The sequence below is a fragment of the Schistocerca cancellata genome, chromosome 3, assembly GCF_023864275.1.
Source record: "Schistocerca cancellata isolate TAMUIC-IGC-003103 chromosome 3, iqSchCanc2.1, whole genome shotgun sequence".
NCBI lineage: Eukaryota > Metazoa > Arthropoda > Insecta > Orthoptera > Acrididae > Schistocerca > Schistocerca cancellata.
The window spans coordinates 870,484,577-870,508,730 of NC_064628.1; the positions used below are offsets into that span (position 1 = coordinate 870,484,577).

A 24,154-nucleotide genomic window follows, 5' to 3' on the forward strand; every position below is an offset into this window, starting at 1 on the left:
GAGAGACGGGGGGGGAGAGACGGGGGGGGAGAGACGGGGGGGGGGAGAGACGGGGGGGAGAGACGGGGGGGAGAGACGGGGGGGAGAGACGGGGGGGAGAGACGGGGGGGAGAGACGGGGGGGAGAGACGGGGGGGAGAGACGGGGGGGAGAGACGGGGGGGAGAGACGGGGGGGAGAGACGGGGGGGAGAGACGGGGGGGAGAGACGGGGGGGAGAGACGGGGGGGAGAGACGGGGGGGAGAGGGGTTTGTCCAAAAATTTAATTTTTTTGTATTTTCTAAATGCTTTTTCTCACCACCTTTTCTATCTGATATAGAGATCTGTTCTCACATATACATTCATAAAGACCGAAATCAATATGGAGGGTCAGGTACAATAAAGTGGACTGCAATACATCATTAGTATCAACTCACTATACACAGTAAAACTTGTGTAATGAAATGCCTTTTTAATCCAACTCATTGAAAGGGATACACAAAAACTCACCACTGCATCATCACTGATAGACCATTTTCCCTTTTAGTACTGTAAGACTATTGCTTTTGAAAGCATGACTGTCAGTAAGAAATCGGACCCTTATGTAGACAAGATTCCAAGTAAGCAACTGCAACATGCAGGCAAGGCAAGAAGTGACTATGCAAGGTAGGGATGTCACATCTTCCCATGCCTACAAGCAACTACAGCCAACAGACTTTAAGGAATAAATTAATTCATTTGTTGAATACTTATATGAAATTTATAGCACACTATTTGTAAGAAACAATTTATGAGTTTACTACACATGAAGCATTTTTAAATTAAAAAAGTTGCAAAAATGACCTGATCAAAATGGCAGGACAGCTAGTAATGGATTTATTTATTTATCAGTATCTAAATTAACATTTGAGGTATCATACAAACCAGAGTTCCATTTGTATTGCTGAATCAAGCTGCACAAGGCGGGTATCAAGGTTGAGCTGCTGGGTCTCCGGTTTCTGAATACTGACATTTGCAGTCTGTGGAGGGAGCTTGCTGATATCTTCTAAGTGCTTGCGAAGCTTATCACAAAGCTTTCGAAACTCAGTCTTACGATTGTATTTCAAACAAAATGAGAAAGCCTGCAACAGACAGTATTACAACAATATGAGAAAGCATATAATCAGACAACATTACAGCAAATATCAATCTAATTTCGTGTGTGTGTGTGTGTGTGTGTGTGTGTGTGTGTACACCAATTACATCTTTATATTCTAAGCAGGTCTGTAACTGGGCCAAGAAAATTGCTACCCTCCCAGTGCAGCAGAGAACAACACGCTTGGACTCAATGGGTGCTTCACAGCCCAGGTCATCTGAATCCTTCCATCTTTTCTGAACTACACGGATGGGAGTTATCCTTGCAACACATTCTTTGGTCCCATAACCCTCCTGACCTCAATCTCTGCTGACCCACTGTTTCCACAATCTCCACCCAAGTTTCCCCTTCCTCTGTCCTGTCATCCTCTCCCAACCGTGCCTCCACGTCACCTACATCGTGTGTCACGCCTCACTGACTCTGGTACCCTTGTATCACATGCCTAGACCATGCACCTGCCATCTGTCCATCTCACATTCCTATCCAGCAAACCTGCTGCCTCTTTCCAAGTCCCCATCCCACTTCCTGCTTCTCACCCCCCCCCCTGCCCTAGCTACCTCATAATTGTCCACCAGCCAAAATGCAATCCTACTACAAATATTTACATCCTGCCAGAAAACTCCTTATCGTATTTATAAATGTCAAGATTTTATACATAAAGCTATGTAATATTTTAGATTGATTCCACTGGCAGATTTGGACTTAGCAATGGCTGTTCCACGACACACATTAACTAACAGGAACTACACTCTTAACTTTTTGAACCCAATTTGGCTCTCAGTAAAGCATAAGCTGCATCACCTTTGGGCTGATGACTTCTCACAGACTAGGATAACACAACCCACTCATAACATGCTTTGCACTGTGCAGGTGGCCACTCATTTGTCATTTGAGGGAGGTCGGGAATAATTTAAGGAGATTGGCAATGATTTATTAGTAACACTGAATAGTAAAATTTTCTTTTCCTTCTTTCATGTTAGAAGTTGTGTGTTGTTCAAAAAGGACTGCTCTCACGACTCGAGCTCCAGAAACAGCTCATATTGCTAGCCACACATAGTTCACATGGTGGGATACCGCTGGTGAGGCACTCTAGCAGGTTTTGGCAGCAGCAAGACACCAATAGGAAATGTGGAAAGAATGTCACATGGGGCACAGTGTGGATTCTGGAACAGGTTCTCTCCTCAAAGCTGTTGGAAGTCTTACAAGCTTTCAGGTGAACTCTTCTGTATTTATCATTTATAATTTCACGCTATCTCCAAAACAGTACTTCCATCATATTACAGAAGAGCCCTTTCAGTAACATTTATAATCGCAAGAATACTCTACCTCCGGAATTAATTTAAAAAAATGAATTCTGGATGTTATAACAGTTTAATTTGTAAAAACTATGAAAAGTGCTATTATTGAGACATCCAATGAAGCATAAACCATGATTTTGGGGTTAACTTTGGCTGCAGGAATCTCAAACATTCAAACACCATCTTGCTTGTGAGCACGAAAATTATTTAGCTGTTACAAAGCTTACATAATCTTCACTATTAATTCATCTATTTTTTTTTACTTTCAGACACTAGCTTTAGCAATTACCTTCACACTGCATTCATCTGGTGGTAAATGTCAAGGATTTTAGAGTTTGAATATTTTAACGTTCATTAATACAAGGGTCGTTTGCTAAGTCTGGTAAAAAAGTGAGAAAAAATGTTTTTTTTTTCATAAACAACTCATCTCACTTCTCAACATAGTCTTCTTTGAGGCAAAATATTCACTGACTGCAACTATCACTTCCTCATTTGATGATTTCTTCCCAGCAAACCAAAGTTTCAAGTTAGGAAACATCAAAAAGTCACTTGGGGGCTAAGTCTGATGAATAGGTTAGATGAGGAACCAATTCAAAACCCAATTCATGCACTTGTGCCACTAAATGCTAATGTGCAGAATGGTGTATTAACCTGGTGAAGCAGCACTTTTTCAACCTTGGTCTTTTTCCTGCCAATGCACTTTTCAAACAACCCAATAAAAAAGCCTGCTAGGGTCCAGTTATGGTTCTGCCTTTTTCCAAGTAAACTATGAGGATTATTTCTTTGGAGGAAAAAAAAAAAAAGGCAGTGAACATCACCACACCAGCTGAGAAAACTGCCTCTGCTTTCTTCAATGCACTTTTTTTGATTACCAAGTTGACTCTGGTGTGTAATGATGGATCCACGTTTCAACAGTCGCAAACTGGCGAAAAAAATCTTGTAGATTGCGATCACATATCGCCACACATTGTGCTGAAATGGTGTGCCAGATGAGCTTTTGGTCAACTATGAGCAACCACGGCACCCACTTCAAACACAGCTTCTTCATATCCAACACACTGTGCAAGATATAAGGAGTGTTCAAAGAGAAATGAACTGGAGGCATAATTACAGAAACCAGTATCTGTATGTTAGAGGTATTGACCATGACTGTGGAGACACTTGTCCCACTGTGACACAAAGCGGTGAATGGCTGTCTCATAAAATTCCCGGGGCTGCAATGTTAACCAGTTTCGCGAGTACTACTGGACGTCGTCGTCCGAGGTGAGTTGTTTGCTCCTATGCCGACATTCTTCTTTGACCAAGATGGCCCCCTTCTGATTCACTTCCTGCAGCACGGAACAACAGTGAATGCCCAGCATTACTCCCAAAACTAGAACACACTTCGCCAAGCGATCAAATCAAAACAACCATGCAATGTCACCCATGGGGTCATCCTGCTCCACGACAATGCAATGCCTCATACGGCCAACACAGCTGCGGCACTCCTGCAGAAATTCAAATGGGGAGGTTTTTGGCCACCCTCTATACAGTCCGGACCTCTCCCCCTGTGATTACGCCATTTTTGGTACCCTTAAAAAGGCTCTGGGGAGGGGGGGGGGGGGGGGGGGGCGAACGATTCACCTCAACCTGGACGACGTCCAGCTGTACGTGTGGAACTGGTTAACATCACAGCCCTGGGAATTTTACGAGACAGCCATTCACTGCCTTGTGTTGCAGTGGAACAAGTGTCTCAACAGCCAGGGTCAATACTTCTAATACACAGGTACCGATTTCTGTAATTATGCCTCCTGCTTGTTTCTTTTTGAATGCCCCTTATATTATGCACTCACTCAGTTGAGATGCCTGCAGTCTCAGCAATCAACCAAATTTTTACTTGCTGGTCTGGCATCGCCATGTCACGGATTTTGTCGACAGTTTCTTAAGTGGTGACCTCAACTGGACGGGCAGAGTACACTTCATCTTTGGTGCTTGTCCGATCACATTTAAATTGATTCATCCAAAAGTAAGTAGTCTATGGTTCACAGTCCATGTGAACTATTCTCCATTTTGAATCACAGCAGACGCACTGACCAATTCAGATTGCTGTCAGCAATAACATGTACCCCATACATTGCAGAAATTCTTTTTATGACCCTTGGAATAACCAAGCTTACCTACCCTGAAGGCACAACAAAAACGTTCCATTCAGTCATGGAAATTTACAAGACACCTTTGTATATTTAAAAAATGAGATTATATTAGTTTCATATTATAAGGTTCTAAAATAATGAAATCCACATAACATACTGTGTACACCTTAGCACCGCAGAATTGAACATAAATAACAGAAAACATCTTGGCAGCAATCATGTTTACAATCCACTGATCTTTAGATGTGGTGTAACTCCACCTGGCATTGCGAGTCTTAGCAAGTGGAAATCAGTGACTTGGTATTAATGACTGTAGATGGGTGGTGGGATAAACTATTTACTAGTGATTTTAACAACTGCTAACGTATCATAAGAGTTATTCAGACACATGAAAAAATATTTTTTTCCGTACTTATGGAATAGCTCCCTCTGATACTAGACCACAAACAACTTATATATAACTATTTCACATAGTGAATGAAGAACAATACCATGCGAGCAATATCGTGGTACAATGTCTCCACATGGGCATTTGTCCGAAGCAGTTCCAAACACTGACAGTATGATTCCCACAAGAACTTAACCCAAGGAGTCAGAATTGTCCGGTCACTGCGATCTTGGGCATCTTCTCCACTGACAGCACTGAAAAAGAAAGGAGTTGATCTAATAAACAGTTCTTCATTTAATCACAACATTTTCATTGAGTTTTGTTTCCAGTTCACATCATTCTCAAACCTAAATACTTATTAATTTATAATGAAACTTCTACCATTTCACACAATATACCTATCACAAAAATTGAAGCAATTACAAGTTGGAAATAACACACAAAAGTTGAGAGCAATCAAGTACTTACAAGGAAAGTTGCTGGAGGTGTGAGTGTGTGTGTGCGTGCCTGTGCGGGCGCACGCATTAAACGTCACTACAAGTTGCCAAAGATAATTGATACTACCTTGCCTAATGATACAGCCCAATGTTTGGCACTTATGGCCATGTGGTGCTTGTGTGAAATGTGCTACATCCTTTGCTCAGTGATACACCTTGTACATGTTACGTAGCTAGTCGCCACATTTCCTTAGCCACATGGTAAGCCACGTGCTTCTCGGCTTGTACACTGCGACACTGGACGCTTGCCGACATAAAACTGAGCCACGTGTGGAACGAGGGACATTCAATACTCTAGAGCTTGCAACTAAACAATTTATTTCTCCTACTGAGGTAAGGTAGAAGTGTTTTCAGTTTTAAGGTTTGTTCCAAGCTGGTACTATTGGAAATAGTGTACCCTTGTATTCCTCTCAGTAACCAAGTGGCCCAGGAAGTCATTTATTTATGTATCCACCCTGGATTACAGACATCAGACCTCTCTCACATCCTACCAGGAGATTTAGGTTATTTTCATTGCAACACACATCATAACAAGTCTTACACGTGATATAAAATCCAAGACTTTTAACAAACTATAACAAATGGTGGAAACAGTAGTACCTTAACATGAGGAAAAAAGTTTATATTTGTTCACAAAAGTAGAACAACTACTAGGTCACTTATAGTTTAACATGATATCAGCATCCTGGAGCAACTTCTGATGTACATTTTTTTCCATTTACTACATGTGGAATATTTGAAAGGCACGTGGCCAGTTGCCTCCCACGATTATGTGTCAGAAAAGGCTCAAGTTGCTACTCAAACCTGATGTGGCAAGCAGAGCAAGAATATTTTAGTCAATGAAATCACAAGCCATGCGAGATATGTACATATCTTGTAAACATTCATTTTAATGATTAGAAAAGTAAGAGGAGTCATACTACATTTAGCTTTGGCGATATTAACTATCAACTAACTGCAACAGTGCAGTAGCAATATCAATGAAAAAGAGAGAGATGAGAAATAAACATTATCTTCAACATCTACTGCATCTCTAGATGGCCAAGAAAATAACAATTCACAACTATAACATTCAACAATATCAGACATTAAAAATATTTTTATCCGCAGAGCAAGAAGAAAAATTATAAAACTATTTGATCCTTAACCAGATTTAAAAGAAGAAGAAGAAGAAGGCTTTTATGTTACAGATAACTGCTTGAGAATCAGACAACATGACTCAGGATTGGTAGGTACATGCCATAATCACTAGACACAGTAGTGTTGCAAATTATAGTACCTTCCCTGTAGTTACTACAGAAAAGGAAAATATAAGTCAACAAAAGATAAAAGGCTCAGGACAAAAATGTAGATATAGAAGTAACAAAGAGCAGTAACTGAATAGCAGAAGCATTGAGTCATCAACAGATACACACGAAATACAGTGAAAACTTGCTAGCTTTTGCAATAAATCCTATCTAGAGCTAACCGCACCCCCCCCCCCCCCCCCCCCCCCCCACACACACACACAGAGTCCCGGGACTGCATTCAGCAATGGACTAGGGTGAAGTGCGCACCGTGTTGGGTAAGATGAATTTCCCACTCTAGTCTTGTTGCAGGCTTATACTTGGCCATGAAAGCAGCCATGTCATATACCAACTCTGCTGCAATCACTGCACAGCTTTTTGTCAGTATGAGAGTGAACCAGCTGTCCATCAGACTGAATGCCATCACCAAACAGTGACCAAGGACAAAGTTGACTACAGAGTGGTGCAACATACAGCTGGGCACAACATATTCAACTTCAATGGCTATCTCATAACTCATGCCAGTCGGATCTAACCCTCCACCACCAGCTTTTTCTGAACCACACAAATGACAGCAACACATCCTTCTCTTCCATGACCCTCCCAGCCTCAGTCTCTGTAAACTCACTGCACCCAAACTCTCCACCCGTCCGCCGCTCGTGGTCTCGCGGTAGCGTTCTCGCTTCCCGAGCACGGGGTCCCGGGTTCGATTCCCGGCGGGGTCAGGGATTTTCACCTGCCTCGAGATGACTGGGTGTTTGTGTTGTCCTCATCATTTCATCATCATCCAGGAAAGTGGCAACATTGGACTGAGCAAAGATTGGGTAATTGTACGGGCGCTGATAACCACGCAGTTGAGCGTCCCACAAACCAAACATCATCATCATCTCAAACCCTCCACCCAACAGTTTTCCCCTTCCCCTGTCTTGTCACCCCATCCCAATCCACTTATCCACAGCACCTCCATAGTGAAACCCCCCCTAGTTCTGATACATGTGCATCACACACCTACCGTATTTACTCGAATCTAAGCTGCACTTTTTTTCCGGTTTTTGTAATCCAAAAAACTGTCTGTGGCTTGGAATCGCGTGCAAAGCAAGCAGAAGTTCTGAAAAATGTAGGTAGGTGCCGCCACAACTAACTTCTGCCGTCGAATTTATGTAACATTACACAGACATGCTTTGTAGGCACAAAGATAAATACTGGCGCCAAAACCTCTGAGTCGACCACTGCATTTTCATTTTCATACATTATCCAAAAAAGTAAATACAAATTCCGTATTGTTCATCTTCGAATGTAGCAGAATTTCGATATACTACGAAAATCCGACTGGCAAGATTGTTTGGGATGTTTGTCAATATGGCCAACTCTACGTTCTGAATTTTTTCCTACCTGTGAGAAGAGATGGTTGCTAATAGGAACCTGATGAAATGTGAATCACATGCAGTATTCTCTTCACCATAAGAATAATACGTATATAAACATTTTGCCATGTATTCTTTCGTGTTTGTTGCTATCTCATTTAAATCCTGTCTGCTTAATAAACTACGAAACTAGAGTGAGACAACAGCAAACGCGGAAGAATATATGTATTGTGTCATGTTTATATTCGTATTATTCTTATGCCTAATAGTGATACAGTCAGAAATGAAGCACGGCAACTGACTAGATGTTTAAAGCTGACTAATTTCTGTGCAAAATTTGATGTACTAAAGAAGCGGCCGCAAAGAGTTTCAAATGGAGAAAAATTTTCGCCTAACTCTCGTTCAGAACATGTTGTATCATACGCAGTCTTTTTTTTTATTTTTTTTTTTTATTGTAAGCGGCGGTAGCGCGCACAAAAGCAAGCCATGCCACGAGCGGTGACAGGCTGGGAACATGCACTATCAGAATGCGACAACCAATGCATGACATAGTACAGTAATGCATTTTCAGCTTAGAGTGACGTAAACACCTATAACAAAGAAAACGGCACTTATCAGATCAAAGCAAAATAAGCAATTGATTCAAACCAGACGAAGCACGTGAAAAAGGAAGGGTACCCGTATAAATAAGGACGGAGCGCCTGACGCATAGCAATGGCTACCTGGTAAAGCTTAACTGCTAAGCTTACGACTCGAACCAAACTACTGTAGCTGTATCGTCATTCATTCGACCTAAATTGTGTCTCATATTACAATGGACAAACTTTGTTTCGATTTGGAGGTGCGGCCTAAAACCTTTCTCTCCCCTTGAATTTCAAGTCTCAAATTTCAGGTGCGGCTTAGATTTGAGTAAATACGGTAGCCTGTGCATCTGCTACCCCATCCCCCAGGCATTCTTACCCAGCAAAACGACTGCCTCCTTCCACACCAATACCTACCCAACCTAACAAGTCTTCCTGCCTCTTACCTCTCTATCCTCCTATCCATCCCATCATAGTCGACCTGCTGAAATGCAAGCTCGTCACTTGAAAAAAGAGACAGCATTGGTCGTTTTTTCAAGTATACCTGTTATCTGGTCATAGTGCACAAGACAACATGGACTCGCCAATCAAGCTCGTCACTGTGTACATAGATGGCACAATGTAGGGGAACAAGGAGGGTGTGTGTGTGTGTGTGTGTGTGTGTGTGTGTGTGTGTGTGTAGGGGAAAAGGGGGGGGGGGGGCTCAACAAAGGATTTATCCCAAAAACCAGCAAGTTCTTTCTCTTTTGTGTGTGCCTGTCAACAATTCAATGCTAGTGGTATTCACCAAATGGTGTCCTTTACTCCTAAATTAATTACATTCTACCAGAACTGTGCTACTGAATTTAAATAAGTTTTAAATTAAAGGCTGTGATGAATTAACATAACATACTCAAATGCCAGAATATCAAAACAGGTAACAGTTGACAGCTCAAAAAGGACACAATAGAACATAAAAGAAATGAAACAGTGAAACAAAAACATTGACAAATGAAGTCATTAAAATGATTATATAGTTCTAAAATGGCTGAGATGCACTGAGAGCCTGAGAAATACAGATATAAATACAGCATGGGAAGGAGAGTGCTGTGCAAGAATAGAGAAGCAAAATGGCAACAAAATAATTATTCATATTTGAATATTTCATAATTAAGTAAAAAAAAAACAGGTGCTATGTTGAACACAATACTGACATATGTAACAGTACAATGGTTGTAGGCCTAAGTACTTAATGAGATATAAGAAAAGTGAAACATTTTATTGCCACCAATAATATGATGAAGTGGAGCTTTTGAAGTGATCTATAGCTGAAAAACAACATAACATATTGGTGTTTGCTGCATGCATTGATTACAAAGGAGCAGAAATGTGGAAAGGGAAATGAGGACATGAGTCTCTATGTTAGCACGAATGTTACCAACTGCACAATATGAAGATACTAAAAGCGAATATTATTCAAAGAATTCTGCACGGAAGAGGGTGTGATTTTCTAGCAGCAAAATAAGGATGGTAAACATTACAAAGATGATAACCTCTCGGTGTACAGGAGCAGGAATGGTTTTTAGCTACAAAACAGTTTTATATGGAAACCTAATGATGTTAACTGGAGCCAACTTAGTATAGATGTTTGTATACAAATGAAATTCAGTGGATATGGCCATTTAGTGGAGAGTCATAACTTGAAGGAGAAAAAGTTTGCCTGAGGCAACAAAGTGGCATGGAGATGGGTGTTCTGAGTCACAAGGGTAGGATAATTAAAAATACTTTTTCTGGTTTTACCTCACTGGGGAAGTCATACTTCTAATCATTATAAAGACACATTTATCCACGCAAAATAATAATTTCAGTGTGTTTCTGGTCTTATCTGGTTTTACATGCATGGGTGTCGCAAAACACAGTTACATTTAAAATCTACAGAGATGTTTATACCATAAGGGCATTTGGTCGGCAATTAGAAGCTCATTCAACAGTACAAACCATTGTGATGGAATGTATGACAGTTACCTTAACATGTTAGCCGCTCCCACAGTTTACAATCCCAATAAATGAAGTTGCATCATCGTCCTCATCTTCATTTCATTATGTAAAGTTTCCCATCACTGGCAGGGTCTTTCCCAAATGTTTCTTCCACTCCTTTAGCCATCTGTCTCTTAGCCTTCTCTTTGCATTTCTCTTTCCATCATCATCTGTTACCACTTTGTTTATCACAACAGTTATTGCTATCACAGACTGAAGTCGCCACAGAGCCCAATGTTATGGTTAGAATCAGACAAAAGAGTTTACATTAAACTGATGCCACCACAATTGTTTTTCACACTAATGCAGTAGCTGCTGCACATTACTGACTACTGTTTCGCAAATACATTACACATTTAAGGTGTACATCATCAGAATTCAATAGAACTGCTTCATATTGCTGCTACCAGATACTCCTTTACATTCAGCTCTCCCTCACTGGTTACTTACAAACAGCTATTGGCGCATATTCTTGCAATCACAGGGACTGGCACCAATTTTTCTCCACAAAACCACTTAAGAGCAAACATCTATTCTTCACTTACCCACTCTTGAAACACAAAAGGTAAATAACTTTTACTTGTTTATCACATTTGTTGAAGAGTCGTTAGTACCTAATTACATAACTGTAAATGACGGCACATAATGGCATATAAATTATATAGCCACGTAAATATGAGTGTCAATTCAAAGGTAGGGTTTCCCTATTTTTGAAAAAACAGAAAGCACTGGTTTTTTTCAGAGCCATTTACATTGATTTAATGCGTAAACATTAATATATTTCTCTATATAATAGCCGTTTCTATTCAGGCATTTTTGGAGACAGTGCTCCAACTGTTTTATCAACATGTTGCAAAACTCGCAAGCAATCCATTTGACTTCATCATCAGTTTGGAAGTGTAGCCCACCCAAATGTTTCTTGAATTTCAGGATTAAGTGGTAATCACTAGGGGCTGGGTCCAGACTGTATGAGAAAGGGTGGGGGAGAATGACGGTCCAGCCAAAACTTATCAGGAGGTCCCGAGTTTGATTACAGATGAAGGTTTGAGTGGTGTTATGAGGTAGCATCAATGCTTTGTTCAATTTTCCTCTATAGTGGCTCTGAATCACACATCAGAGTTCTCTTAGCACATCACAAACCTGTCTCAGCTTATCATCATTCCAGGAGATGAAGTCATTCAGTAATATCCCTTACAGTCCCAAAACACAATAGCTATCACTCGGCCAGCAGACTGCTTTTGTTTAAAAATTTTCAGCTTATGTGATTATGGGTGGAACCACGCTGTTGTTAAGTTTCGGGTGTGAAATGAAACAGCTACATTTTGGTGCCCATAACGACAAATTCCAACAATTATGTCCTCATCTCCAAATTGTTTGAGAAACTGTCTGACACAGTCAACACACTGCTGCTTGAGGTCTTCTGCAAGCATTTGTTGGATGCATCACATGCAAACCTTGTGATATGCCAACTTTTCAGACAAAATTCTCTCAACTAAGCTAGATACATCATTATTCTTCAATTTTCGAGCATTTTTCTCTCGACCTTTACAGTGGTCTCGTCTGAAATGAATGGTCTTCCACTCAAATCATAATTGTGGAAGTCCACGTGGCCGGTAATGCACACCCTACACCATCTGCAGACATGTTGAATGGCCACACACTTTTTGGCATAAACTTCACACAATTGACTATGTTTAAAAACCTGCTAACTGCACAGCTTCCCCACTCGGCAGTAGTGACAACAAAAATTCTCACTGCAGACGATTGCTAGGCGAATAGTGAATGGCGGAGAGAAGCAAGGAAGGTAGGGATGGAGAGAGGGGCCAGTTGCTGTGCACGGCACTGTTGCTGGGTTTTGCCAAACACCTCTCCTAGAGGATCTACCGCTTTGGGAACCCTACCCTACTTTTGAAACAACCCTCTTATTTTACAGGTGAATTTACATCTTAATACTTAGCATGAAAGTGGTCTATGGAACAGGCAGTTAATGACAAAAAATATTCATTTTGTGGCTACAGATTCACAAAGTAGTATTACCTTAGGAGTATGCTCTCCGGTGTAGCCAGCATATCAAGATCATCAATGTCTACCACAGCTTGTTGTGACTGCTCACGAGCTGATTCTGTTCTCTCCTCAGCTGTTCTCAAATATCCGCGAATCACATTCTCTAGTGAAGAAACATTTACCTGAAAAGAAAATATTACAGTAAGCACAAATTTACAGCACATCAATGAGGTCATTACAGCCAGAACACGAGCTCCGACTGCAGGACACTGCACGAAAGAAAAATTGGCAATGTCCTTTTCAGAGAAACCATCCCGGCATTCAAAGGGAAACTACAGAAAGCCTTCATCTACAAGGCTGAAAGGGGATTGGAACCCTGTTCCTCTCAGATGAGAGTCCAGTACTTTAGCCACTGCCCCACCTTTGTGGGTACAGAGGTGGCTTATGGGTTGCTATGCTAAAGAGTTTCATCAAAATTGTGAATAAGGAATGTACTCAGACTAGCTAGGACTGAGTACATTACAACTTCATGGAACTCACAAGAGATTGCAGAAATAAATATTACTCCTACAGTCCCAAGCAATAGTTATAAAACATAATATCATAGCTGTCCTCGTTACAATCATTATGCCAATAATTACAAACTGTGAAAAGGGTTAACAAAGCACGAAAACTTTTATGCACACTTTCACAGTTATCTTGGTGTAAGACATGCAAGAGAAGAACTAGAAAACTTAAGTCAATAACGTATTTGCAAACTAGATACTGCAGAAAATTATTCAAGCTAAAGATCAGCAGATACATCACAACAACTAAAACCATTGATATTGCTATTCTCTTTACATTTATTAACCCCACAACTGTTATTAAAGGTAAGTATAGAAAATTTAGAGCTAGTTATCACAACTGACGGCTTATTAAGGTGTTCTCTCTATGTAATGCCAGATATAAAAGAAGTGAGTAGAACATTGGCAAAAGGAAGTCTGTATGCGATTAGAATTAGAATCAAGCAAAATACACACTTCATCAATATACAAGGTGGGGCAGTGTATTAATTAATAAAAAGCCATTATGGAGCAAAATTATACATTGAAATCAGTAGGGTACAACTATAAATGAATTTTGTGAGGTGTCAAACAACAGGCCTTGCAAATTATGTACCTCATTGTTAATGCACTGCTGCAGCCAGTTTCTGAAGTTCCAAGTAACTTTTTAAAGCAATGATTTCAGAATGAGGCCTACTTCAAGGCATATTGCATGCTTCGAGATCCGAAGGGACCTGGGTTGACGTTTATACATCTCTCTCGAGGTAGCCCCATAAAAAAATAGTCACATGAAGTTAAACATGGTGAGCGGTGCAGACCATGGAATGGAATGTCACCATATGGGGAGATAAAGCAACCAGGGCAGATTTTCCTCAACACAGTAATAGAATTTCTAACAGTGATGATGTTTGGTTTGGTTTGTGGGGCGCTCAACTGCGTGGTTATCAGCGCCCGTACAATTTCCCAATCTCTGCTCAGTCCAATTTCGCCACTTTCCTGGATAATGATGAAATGATGAGGACAACACAAACACCCAGTCATCTCGAGGCAGGTGAAAATCCCTGATCCCGCCGGGAATCGAACCCGGGACCCCGTGCTCGGGAAGCGAGAACGCTACCGCGAGACCACGAGCGGCGGACAATTTCTAACAGTGTGCACCATGGCACCATCCTGCTGAAACGACATTAGTCCCAAATCCATCTGCTGAAATGGTGGTTCAAACAAATTGTTGGATTATGTTGACATAACACTCAGAATGGATGGTGACAGCATGGTCATTGTCATCAAAAAGTAAGACCCAATGATGTTTTGACTACTGATTGCACACCAAACTCATTTCCTCACCATGTAGAGTGCTCTTGTGAATTGCCCTAGGGTTCTCACCACTCCAATGATGCATATTCTGCTTGTTAACACACCCAAAAACATGGAAGTGCGATTCATCACACACACACACACACACACACACACACACACACACACAAACATGTGCATCTTGAGCAATGTTTGGAATCAACATTTCACAAGCCTGTAATCAATTTTGTCAGTATCATTGTGATAGTTCCTGAACAATGACCATCTTGTACGTGTTGAAGTGAAGGTCTTCGTGGAAAATCTGATGCACAGTACAATTAGAAAGTGCTAGGTGGATGCTTGCTTGAAAGCAGAATGGTTTGGAGATTGCCAAATCAACCTCCTAAAAGCATTTCAAGGGGGAATTTGATGACTAGTATGACGACGACGTTCGGTCTGTGAGGCACTCAACTGCGCAGTTATCGGTGCCTGTAAAAATTCCCAATCTTTACACAGTCCAATCTCTCTACTTTCACGAATGATGATGGAATGATGAGGACAACACAAACTCCCAGACCCAGGTGGAGAAAATCCCCAACACTGTCAGTAGTAAAACCTGTGATCAAGAAGCAACAACGCTAGTCACTACACCACAAACAAGAGACATGATGAGTATGCACTGCATGCTGTATTGAGACAATAGACTGGTTTTGGGGAAAAGGACATTTCGACAGCAAAAGCATATGGTTCATTCAACCAAGCCAGGTTTACAACTGCAATGGCAGTAAGGGAAAACTTCCGCTGCTATTGCATCGTTAGGGGCCATCTCAACCCTGCCAATACCTTCCCTCCCTTCACAACGTCATTTCGAAAGCAAGTGTACTTCCCTGCCCCACACTGTATTTGTGGATCATGTTCCTGTGAATCCCACGAAGGATTGCTAAGCACTGCTGTGAGACAATGGAAGTCGCACAGACTGATAAAGTACTACAGACACTGACGAAGTTTGACATCCCATTTTTTTTAGTGTTGAAAGCCAGACACATGACGTGGAATTTCAAATGAAATAGAATTAACCTTTTAAGTCAAAATAGTGTTATTTACCAATGGATAAAATAATGCAAACTATCTGAGACGCCGCTAAAGAGAAACAGTCTGTTGAATTGCTCATTTACTCACACAACTCTCTCTTGGCTTCATGAGACTAGGTGGGTTTCAACTGAGAATATAGCTTATGGGTTCCATAACAGTAAACTACACTGACTACTATAGTGGTAACCCCAATTGGGAAGTAGGTCTCAAACTGGGTACATTCTTCAGTAAATAAGGGTCTTTTTACACACGAGATGTTTCCTTTAACTATGGAATCTGCAAGAATAGTTTAACGTACAAGACTCAACAGAATTATAACGAATCCCAGCAGACTTTTACAAATAACAGTTTTGCGATGTAGAATCGGATCCTAAAGCACATTCAAATGTCACAATTTAGAGTTCTGCACAGAGAAAGCATGGCTATATTTTCATTTTTCCTATCTTGGGCCATAAAATTTGACAGTTCCTCCCTTTCAATATACTTTAACTTTGTTTGTTATCTACTTTAACTACTCCACATAATGGTTTATATCATTCCTAGCACACTTATTCATCTGACTCTTAAACCTATTACAGTAACTGTAGACTCTGACCACAGAACATGCTTGTTATAGTCTATGAACAAAACAGCCTCAATTATGTTTTTATTTAGCTGTAATTATTGGATTTGACCAAATTATCCCATCTCCAAATCAAAAACTAAAATAAAGGCTGATAATTAGCTATTACCAGTGTTGGCTGATGCACATCACTGGTTGTAAAGAGGTGCACCATTTTACATTGGTTGCAGCAACCATCATCTTGTATTTTGGTTTTAGGTATGGAGATGATTTAATTTGGATGAAACTACCAATTACAACATAACAACTGAGGTCAGAAATTATATTTGTTAAATAATGCAGGTAGATCACTTCTATCTCCTGTAACACTATGTCACCGTTCTGCAGGCTAGACTTAACCCTTTCTTGACCAGTGGGCTATCTGTATCCCACATACAAATTTCTTTCCCTGGGTTCACAAGGATATGAATGACAGATCTGTAATGTGGTGCAATCTAGTGTTGAAGGTATCAGCAGTTTGGAACCAACAGGCTTACTGTTTGGCACCTAGTACACAAGATATCGTTTAATCGTATCAGTTGCACATTAACTGTCTTATGTTTTGGCAGTTTTATGTACTTCTTTCCTGTCTGCAATTGATAAACTCAGTAAAGGTACTTGTGGTCTTTTTTACACTGTTTGCTACAAATGTACAGATTTGTGCACATATCCATAGAAAAAAATCTTTTAAATTCGTTTACAGATTTTGCCTTATAACCAATGTGTCTAGAGAATTTCTATGCGCCATTTGTTCATACTTGTGTCTACATTGTTACATTTATTTTTTTCATTCAGTTCTGTAATCTTATTTTTTTCTTTATTTGATATGAAATGGGAAAATTCGTGGTGTGCTTTTTCTGAAGAGTTCTCGACTTGTCCTCCTCTGTTTCTCCAAGTGAAGAGCTGCCTTACACCATTAAGGTGAAAAGAAAGCTGGTTACATTTTCCTCCACTGCTATTGATCAAACCAGTCTGTAGATGTGTACTCTGATATGGATGTTGGGTAGGATCTACCTGATTATGTACCACCAGTATTTTTCTTGTGATTGATATCATATCTTTGGATGGTGAACAGCTGACAAAACTGTAAGTGGCTTATTATCTTGCCATTTTACTGTTGATACACACCCTTCTATTTGGATGATGATGTGCATTGAGACACACTCAGAAAACAGTTTTCAGTGAGGAGCACAGGAAGCAATGCAGAACACGGAAGCAGGAGATATGGATTAATTTCATACGCAACTGCTATAAACAACTATGTATTCAGCTATGTTTTGAAAAAAATTCATACATTTGTTAAACTGTGAATAAATAAATTCGTTTCACATAATAATGGTACTTTCTTCTTTTTACAAATCCTAATCCCCAGTAAAAAAAATTATTTGAAGTGGGGCGTGTATGTCCTGCTGGATGCGAGGAGGAATTAATTTCTAGAACCATTAATTCCTCCTCGAGTACAGTGGGATTTGTGATGGCCCACTTAATTATAAAACTACACATAACAATCTAAATTTAGAAACAGGGCCTGACTCTGTATTTATTCCAAAAGTTATTTTTTTACAATATTATGAGAAATTTTAAATGCCAGCCCTTCCCTTCCATCACAATTATATTTTACCTTTTCTGCATTAGCTCTCTTTGCATTCAATTTTTTTACAGCTGTATTCACGAAAGTAAAGAGAACTTTCACAATGAGTAACAACTGATTTTCATGTGTGTATATGTTTTCGTAATTAAACACATTATATAATTTTCATACCAATGGCAGAATGGGACTGAAATACAGTAAATTCTGAGTTGTATTTCATTACCATACACATAAGTATATAAAAGCTATTAGAGAACACAACACTTACCGACTGGAACATGTTTCGGTACTGGAATAACCCTTCCTTTGCAATGTGCGATTTCTTCAGCTCGACACACAGGTCCAAATATTTGAACATGATTGGTTCCAGGACACTCTCGCTCCAATTGTATGCCCATTTTTTATTGCGAAAAACTTCATATAAAGTATCTAGCGCCCTTGCTGGCTTTCCCACTTCAATAAATTCTGTAAAAAAAGAGAATTTTACAATACTTTTTTACTAATATGAAGTTTTATGCATTATCAATATGGAGGGAACCTCAACTACACAGTGCGCAGAGACACTTAGGGAGAGTATTTTTCACCAAATGTGATAACACCACATGCAACACAAAAATTATTAACATAACTAATGTTCAGAAATAAATGTAATCTGAATCTATGTAAATTTCCCCATTCAGCACTGCACTTCTAAATGGGAAATTGATTCTTAGTCATCCTGCTGGGCATACTTCCAGGAAAGCTGCCCACCTCCTCCTCCCCTCCCCTCACCCCTTTTCAAAAACTACAACTGCTCACTCTTTACTTTGCCTACAGACAACTGCTGCCTTGTCTTTCCTGCAGTTGGGTTAACTTTCATGTACTAGAAAGTGGCTCAACTATTTTCACACACGAAACTGGTCAATAGGATTTGTGATGTTGAGTGTTTGGCTTTGAATGGCATATTAATTTTGGCAGCACATATTTGGAATTAAGTCACAGTGGCGACTAACCTGTAGTGTTGGTCAGGCCTAGGTTAGGCTTCAAGCCAATACATTTATTTTGGGGTGGGAACATCAACATGTAAGATATCAAAAGCAGTTAGTGACGAGTTCAAGTAGTGATTCAATAGAACCACACTGACAGCTCCTACGTTTCTGGCATCACTAGTCAAAGCTGACAGCTTGTATTGCTGACACATTTAGTGTCAAAGGAAGTGTCCGATTCCACCATCTGCTTTGACCCATAACGTAAGGGTGTTGAGGCATGTGACGTCATTACGACGCAAAGTTGGAGTTTGTTGTATTTGTAGATGTCTTCTTGTGATTGCCCCCCCCCCCCCCCATCTAATTTTTGAGGTGTTTTGGTTTTGTAGTTGTAGGTGGTGGTTTTTCATATCGATAGTTATGGTTGACCTATATAGGCCAAGGGAAATGACTGATTCCAATTTTCGTAGTTTTCTATGTAGATATTGGTGATTTGGTATCATCAGCTGGGGTCAAGGGAAATGCCTGATTTCAATTTTTGTAGTATTTGCTGTAGATGTTGGTGTTTTGGTATCGTCAGCAGCAGTTGTCCTATATAGATCAAGAGAAGTGTCCGATTCCTGTATATTTTGTAAGTTTTTTGTTCGTCATTTTGTGTTTTGGGATTGTGGTGTCTTTTTTTTTTACTGTTATATTTAGCTTGGCCCCTCCCTAAAACCCCCCAATTTCCAGCAGCTGCCTCTTTAGTTTGATTGTATTTTTGGAGGGATATGTTATTGTCTTACTTATATGTATTTTTGTGTTTGTTGCCGTGTGTATGTAGTTACATCATAGGCGCCATATTGGAGACGCTTAGAATAGCCACTTCTGCCATATTGATGACATCATGGGTCATAGCAGATGGGTGGAATCTGATACTTCCGTAATCCCCATATTGGTAACTTTTGAAATATATGACAAATGATGGATGTGAGCAATATATAACAAGAGTCAATATCTTATTTGATACTGAAGCAGCCTATTTTTTTCTTCTGCATAACGTACAGTCAGGACTTTTATCTCATTGATGATGAAACTGTTAGAGATGGCTCACTATACGGATTGAGGCAAGAAATCAATCATATGTCCTTATCGAGGGAACCAGTCTGGCATTTGTCTGAAATGATTTTGGAGAACCTGCAAAACCAAAATGGTCGAAATAGGATTCAAATAGGTGCCCTCCTAAAAGCAAGCTCTTTGTAACACTGCACAGATTTTTGTGGATACATGCCCCCTTCCCCTCACAACATATTCAATGATTTAGCACCAAAAATAAAAAACGTGAAGTTCAGTGCACACTGATGATATACACATGCTGATTTCTATTAACAACAGTAAATCACATAATCTTTAAGGAATCTAATTCCCATGTACAAAAGACCACCAAATTTCTGATTGCTTCATAAACAAATTAATGTGATGAATATCTGAAGTTAAGCGTACAAATGAGGGGGGGGGGGGGGGGGGGGAAGAGCTTTGAAATTGTGTTTAAACTTTGTTCGAAGTCACTAAGTGCTCTATCAAACACTGGATGTGTATAGTCTGGGTAATTTGCACTCTGTTTTACACAAATATTAGTTTTTCACTCATCTCAATGTTTGTGATATATTTCCTGAACTGTGTGTTGTACAATGATACAATTTTGCAGCTACATTCAAGAGTATATGTGGATATTGTCTGCAAAATGTGTTGCAAAAAGAGTAAGTTGTAAAAAAGTATTAAATTAAAATGTCATACTTGATGTGGAATTTTACTGGATGAACAGTGAAAATACAATAAATGAAACTTTTCCCCTGCTCAACAAGAAGTAAGATTCATAAAAATTTGCAAGTTTGTTGCAAGTCACCAAGTGCTCTCATTCTCAAATAGTGGATGAAATTAACCTACGGAAATTGTGTATAGTCAGTTATACTGCTCTAAGACATGTACATCAATTCTAATAATATTTTTTTGTAACTGTGTTAAACCTCATTTCAAATTCAATCAATAATTATACGAAATACTGGAAATCAAATTTTTGTTGCTCCCCTGGAAGCCATCAGATAAGCAGTTATACAGGTAGAGTAAATACACAAAAATTTCATCAAATACGTTGCTCAACAACAATGAAGGTCAGTACTTTTCTTACTTCAGCAACATCCTAAAAATGTAGGCTACTGTTCCTAAGACGGGATTTAATGCATATCTTGCATGTTATCAGTAAAAGTGACCCTTTAGTACGGGATCACTTTCAAAGCAAATATACATTAACATGTGTGAAATTTAAAGATTCTTTTCTTCTTCTCAAATATTTCACCTTCTTTCGTGATCTGGATAAATATTTGTTTCATTTAGTATTCCATTCTCAATATATATCCTACCTTTCGTATCAATTACGATATAGATAACTGGGCACTTGCCTATACTTTTTGCACACAGTAACAAGTCTATACATTAAACACTTACTTATAAATATTGTTCAATTTCGGAACGGTTTCTAGTAGGCTAACTGTACTTCCAAATGAGCCAGGAAGAATAATTAGACAACAAAAACAATAAAGCTGTAACCAAAACGAATCAGTAAAGAAGAAGAAAATGAAACTTGACTAATTTTAGGAAGGCATCCATGTGTTCAATCTTATTTTTAAGAATATAGCAAGAAAAACAATACTAAGGAATGAACATTCTCCGTAACTCTGCCTTGCTATAAATTTCTGCTCTTTAACTACACTGCCATCTCTAATGACCTCGATGTCAGTGGTATGTTAAACACTAATCTTCCTTCATTACACAGGCAATGGCAGGAATTAAAAACTTTCAAAACTCCTACTAGAAACGGACATTACTGTATCTGACAAGTTATGCAGTACATTTGAAATATACTTTAAAATTAAAAAAAAAAAAAAAAAAAAAAATGTACTAACAAGAAAGGTCATATGTGAACGTTCCCTGCCTTTAGCTAGAGACTGAAGTTTTTATGTTCCTGTGAAATCTGGGCATGAACAAATGGCCTACCAAACAAACATCCATTTTTTTTTTTTTTTTTTTTTTTAAGAAAAACTTCCACAATACCTTAAACCATACCGTCGAGATTCAAAGGAATTTGCAACTATTTACGGATCTGTGTTACATGATGAGGCACTGGAAGACAGTGATGTAGAGCGCAAATAGCTGAATTATTCTCTAAAAAATGACATTTTTGGGCGGTGCAATACCTATCTCATTCACACATTAGCATCATAAAAAAAAAAACTTCTTGTATTCGTGCCACTGAAAGTATGTCAGTTGTGTCTAAATCGGGTTGATCCCAATAAATTAGGCTGCCATCTATCCATAATATTATGCCATTTCTTCGAAATTTGCTGAAGCTCATCCATCTGCCGGAAAAATGCTCACAAAAGAGATAGACATATAACGCTCTCAGCGAAAAAAAGCGGTTCGAGTGGAGATATATCTAGTCACGAATACAAAAGAAAAATATAAATAACGAAGATTTATGTAGTTCGGAAGTGAGCGTTTTAATAAGAACGGTAGCATGCAATGTCAAATACTTGTTGACGACAGCTGTTCACTTCTTCCTATACTTCCATCCGCATCATTATAGAATTGAATGAATATTTAAACAAGGAATAAAACAAAGTCTTGAAATATTGTTCATTCTAAACATAATCAGCCGAAGAACTTAAAAGAAGGCATGCCATCCATATTGCGAAAAATTCACTTACCATTAGCTCGTTTAAGAGCGTTCTCAGGTCTTTGCACGTATCGTGCCATTTTCGAAGATTAGTAATCTTCTTTTTACATAGGAATTAACAAACTGTATTCGTAAAAACGTGCAATTTAAAGCAAAAACCCGTCATACACCACAACCCAACCACACGTTGACCTACACAGGAGAGGAAGGGAGCCAAAACCACGTGACGTCACGAAAGCGGTATTGGTATCTGTTTTGCAGTACTGTTTTCTAAAAAGGCTTGATTTGACTCTTATGGAAAATCGGAATATTATAATATACGCGAAAATTTGTATGTCTGTGCTTGAAAAATGACACCAAAACTACATGCACAACTATTACGTGTAATCATTAGCTATGTATCACACGAGTGGTTTGTCTTCGGGTAGGGAGTTCATGAACTTTAGATTTTCATATTTAATCAAAGAAGATAATGTGTTGAAGTAGAGTCGCACATCACCAGAGACGGGCGGAGACACCTCAGTTAACTATTCAGCGATCCGTCTGCAGTGTGCAGACAGATCATAGCGTGTGGGCAGTAGATATGCGTTATGTGCCGCTATGAGATGTGAGCAATCCTGGAAGTTGGTCTTGGAGGTTTCTGCAAATCTGTGGACGGAGATCATATCTACATAGACAAGTCGTGCAGTGGGGACCAACCGAATGTTACTACCATTTGTTTATTCGTAGAAGCAATGAAGAATTACCGTAGTTGATACAGGTACAAAGAGAAATACGTGAAAGAAGAAAAAGTTGGCATTGTATGAATACTTGGGGATGTGTGAACAAACATTTTCCAGCGCATAGTGGCACACAAGATACGTTGTGCAGAGTGCATTAAACTGTGGAATATACATGTTTCGTGTTTCTTGATGGGGAAACGTAATACAAATTGGTAGTCACATGTGTTAATATGTGTTCTGCGAATAAGGCATAAGTTTATTTTGTCCCTTAAATGGTCGTTACCTATCATTAACTGCACTAATCTGCATAAACGACAACACTATTTTGACATGCTGAGCCATACTGTGCTGTTTTGGTTGCATTTTGAATAAATGTTTTAAATGTATTATTATATTTCCAAAATGTGTAGGACTGTTGAGAAAACTATTTGGTCATCAGCAGCAGTAATTTCTTGGTATCCGTAAACATAAAATGAAAGAAACCCAACTGCTCGAAAAATGGCCTTTTTTCTGATGGTTGTGAATCTCAAAAAAGACTGGTAGAAGTTAAGCTTTTTTCCTTTTTATACACGTCTGATAGATCACACCTGCATAATTTGTGGTCAGTTTGTTTTAAACTGAAACATATTTCCCCTGGGGTACTATGTAACAAGGAGAGACAGTTTCACGTGTTGTTAAAAAGCAAAATGTTCTTGAAATATTCCACTCTTGGTTGGATAGGTTGTTTTGCAGAACAGAGATGAAAATACACACACACACAAACATGACGAAGAAAAATTCGCGCATTCGAAGTTTGTAGTGCGATTCCTCACATACCAGCAATACGAAAATGTCTGTCATAAAATTTCGCCCTACACATATCACCAGCAGCAAATGATAGTTAAATATTGGCAAACTGACAACACTGTAGTCACATGTACCGTAAATACCTCTAATAGCAGATACAAGTAATGCT

General features: G+C 39.3%; 1 protein-coding gene across 1 annotated transcript in view; it reads right to left on the bottom strand.

The window, feature by feature from the left end:
• Nucleotides 1-22,904, bottom strand: part of LOC126175940 (eukaryotic translation initiation factor 3 subunit A) — a 56,420-nt gene extending 33,516 nt beyond the window's left edge. The window contains exons 1-5 of the mRNA XM_049923016.1: nucleotides 22,509-22,904; nucleotides 18,069-18,265; nucleotides 12,712-12,860; nucleotides 5,034-5,184; nucleotides 902-1,098 (exon numbers count right to left, since the gene is read on the bottom strand). Coding sequence (XP_049778973.1) covers nucleotides 902-1,098; nucleotides 5,034-5,184; nucleotides 12,712-12,860; nucleotides 18,069-18,265; nucleotides 22,509-22,557 — 743 coding nt within the window. The 5' untranslated portion in view covers nucleotides 22,558-22,904. The remainder of the gene's footprint in view (nucleotides 1-901; nucleotides 1,099-5,033; nucleotides 5,185-12,711; nucleotides 12,861-18,068; nucleotides 18,266-22,508) is intronic.
• Nucleotides 22,905-24,154: the final 1,250 nt, after the last annotated feature.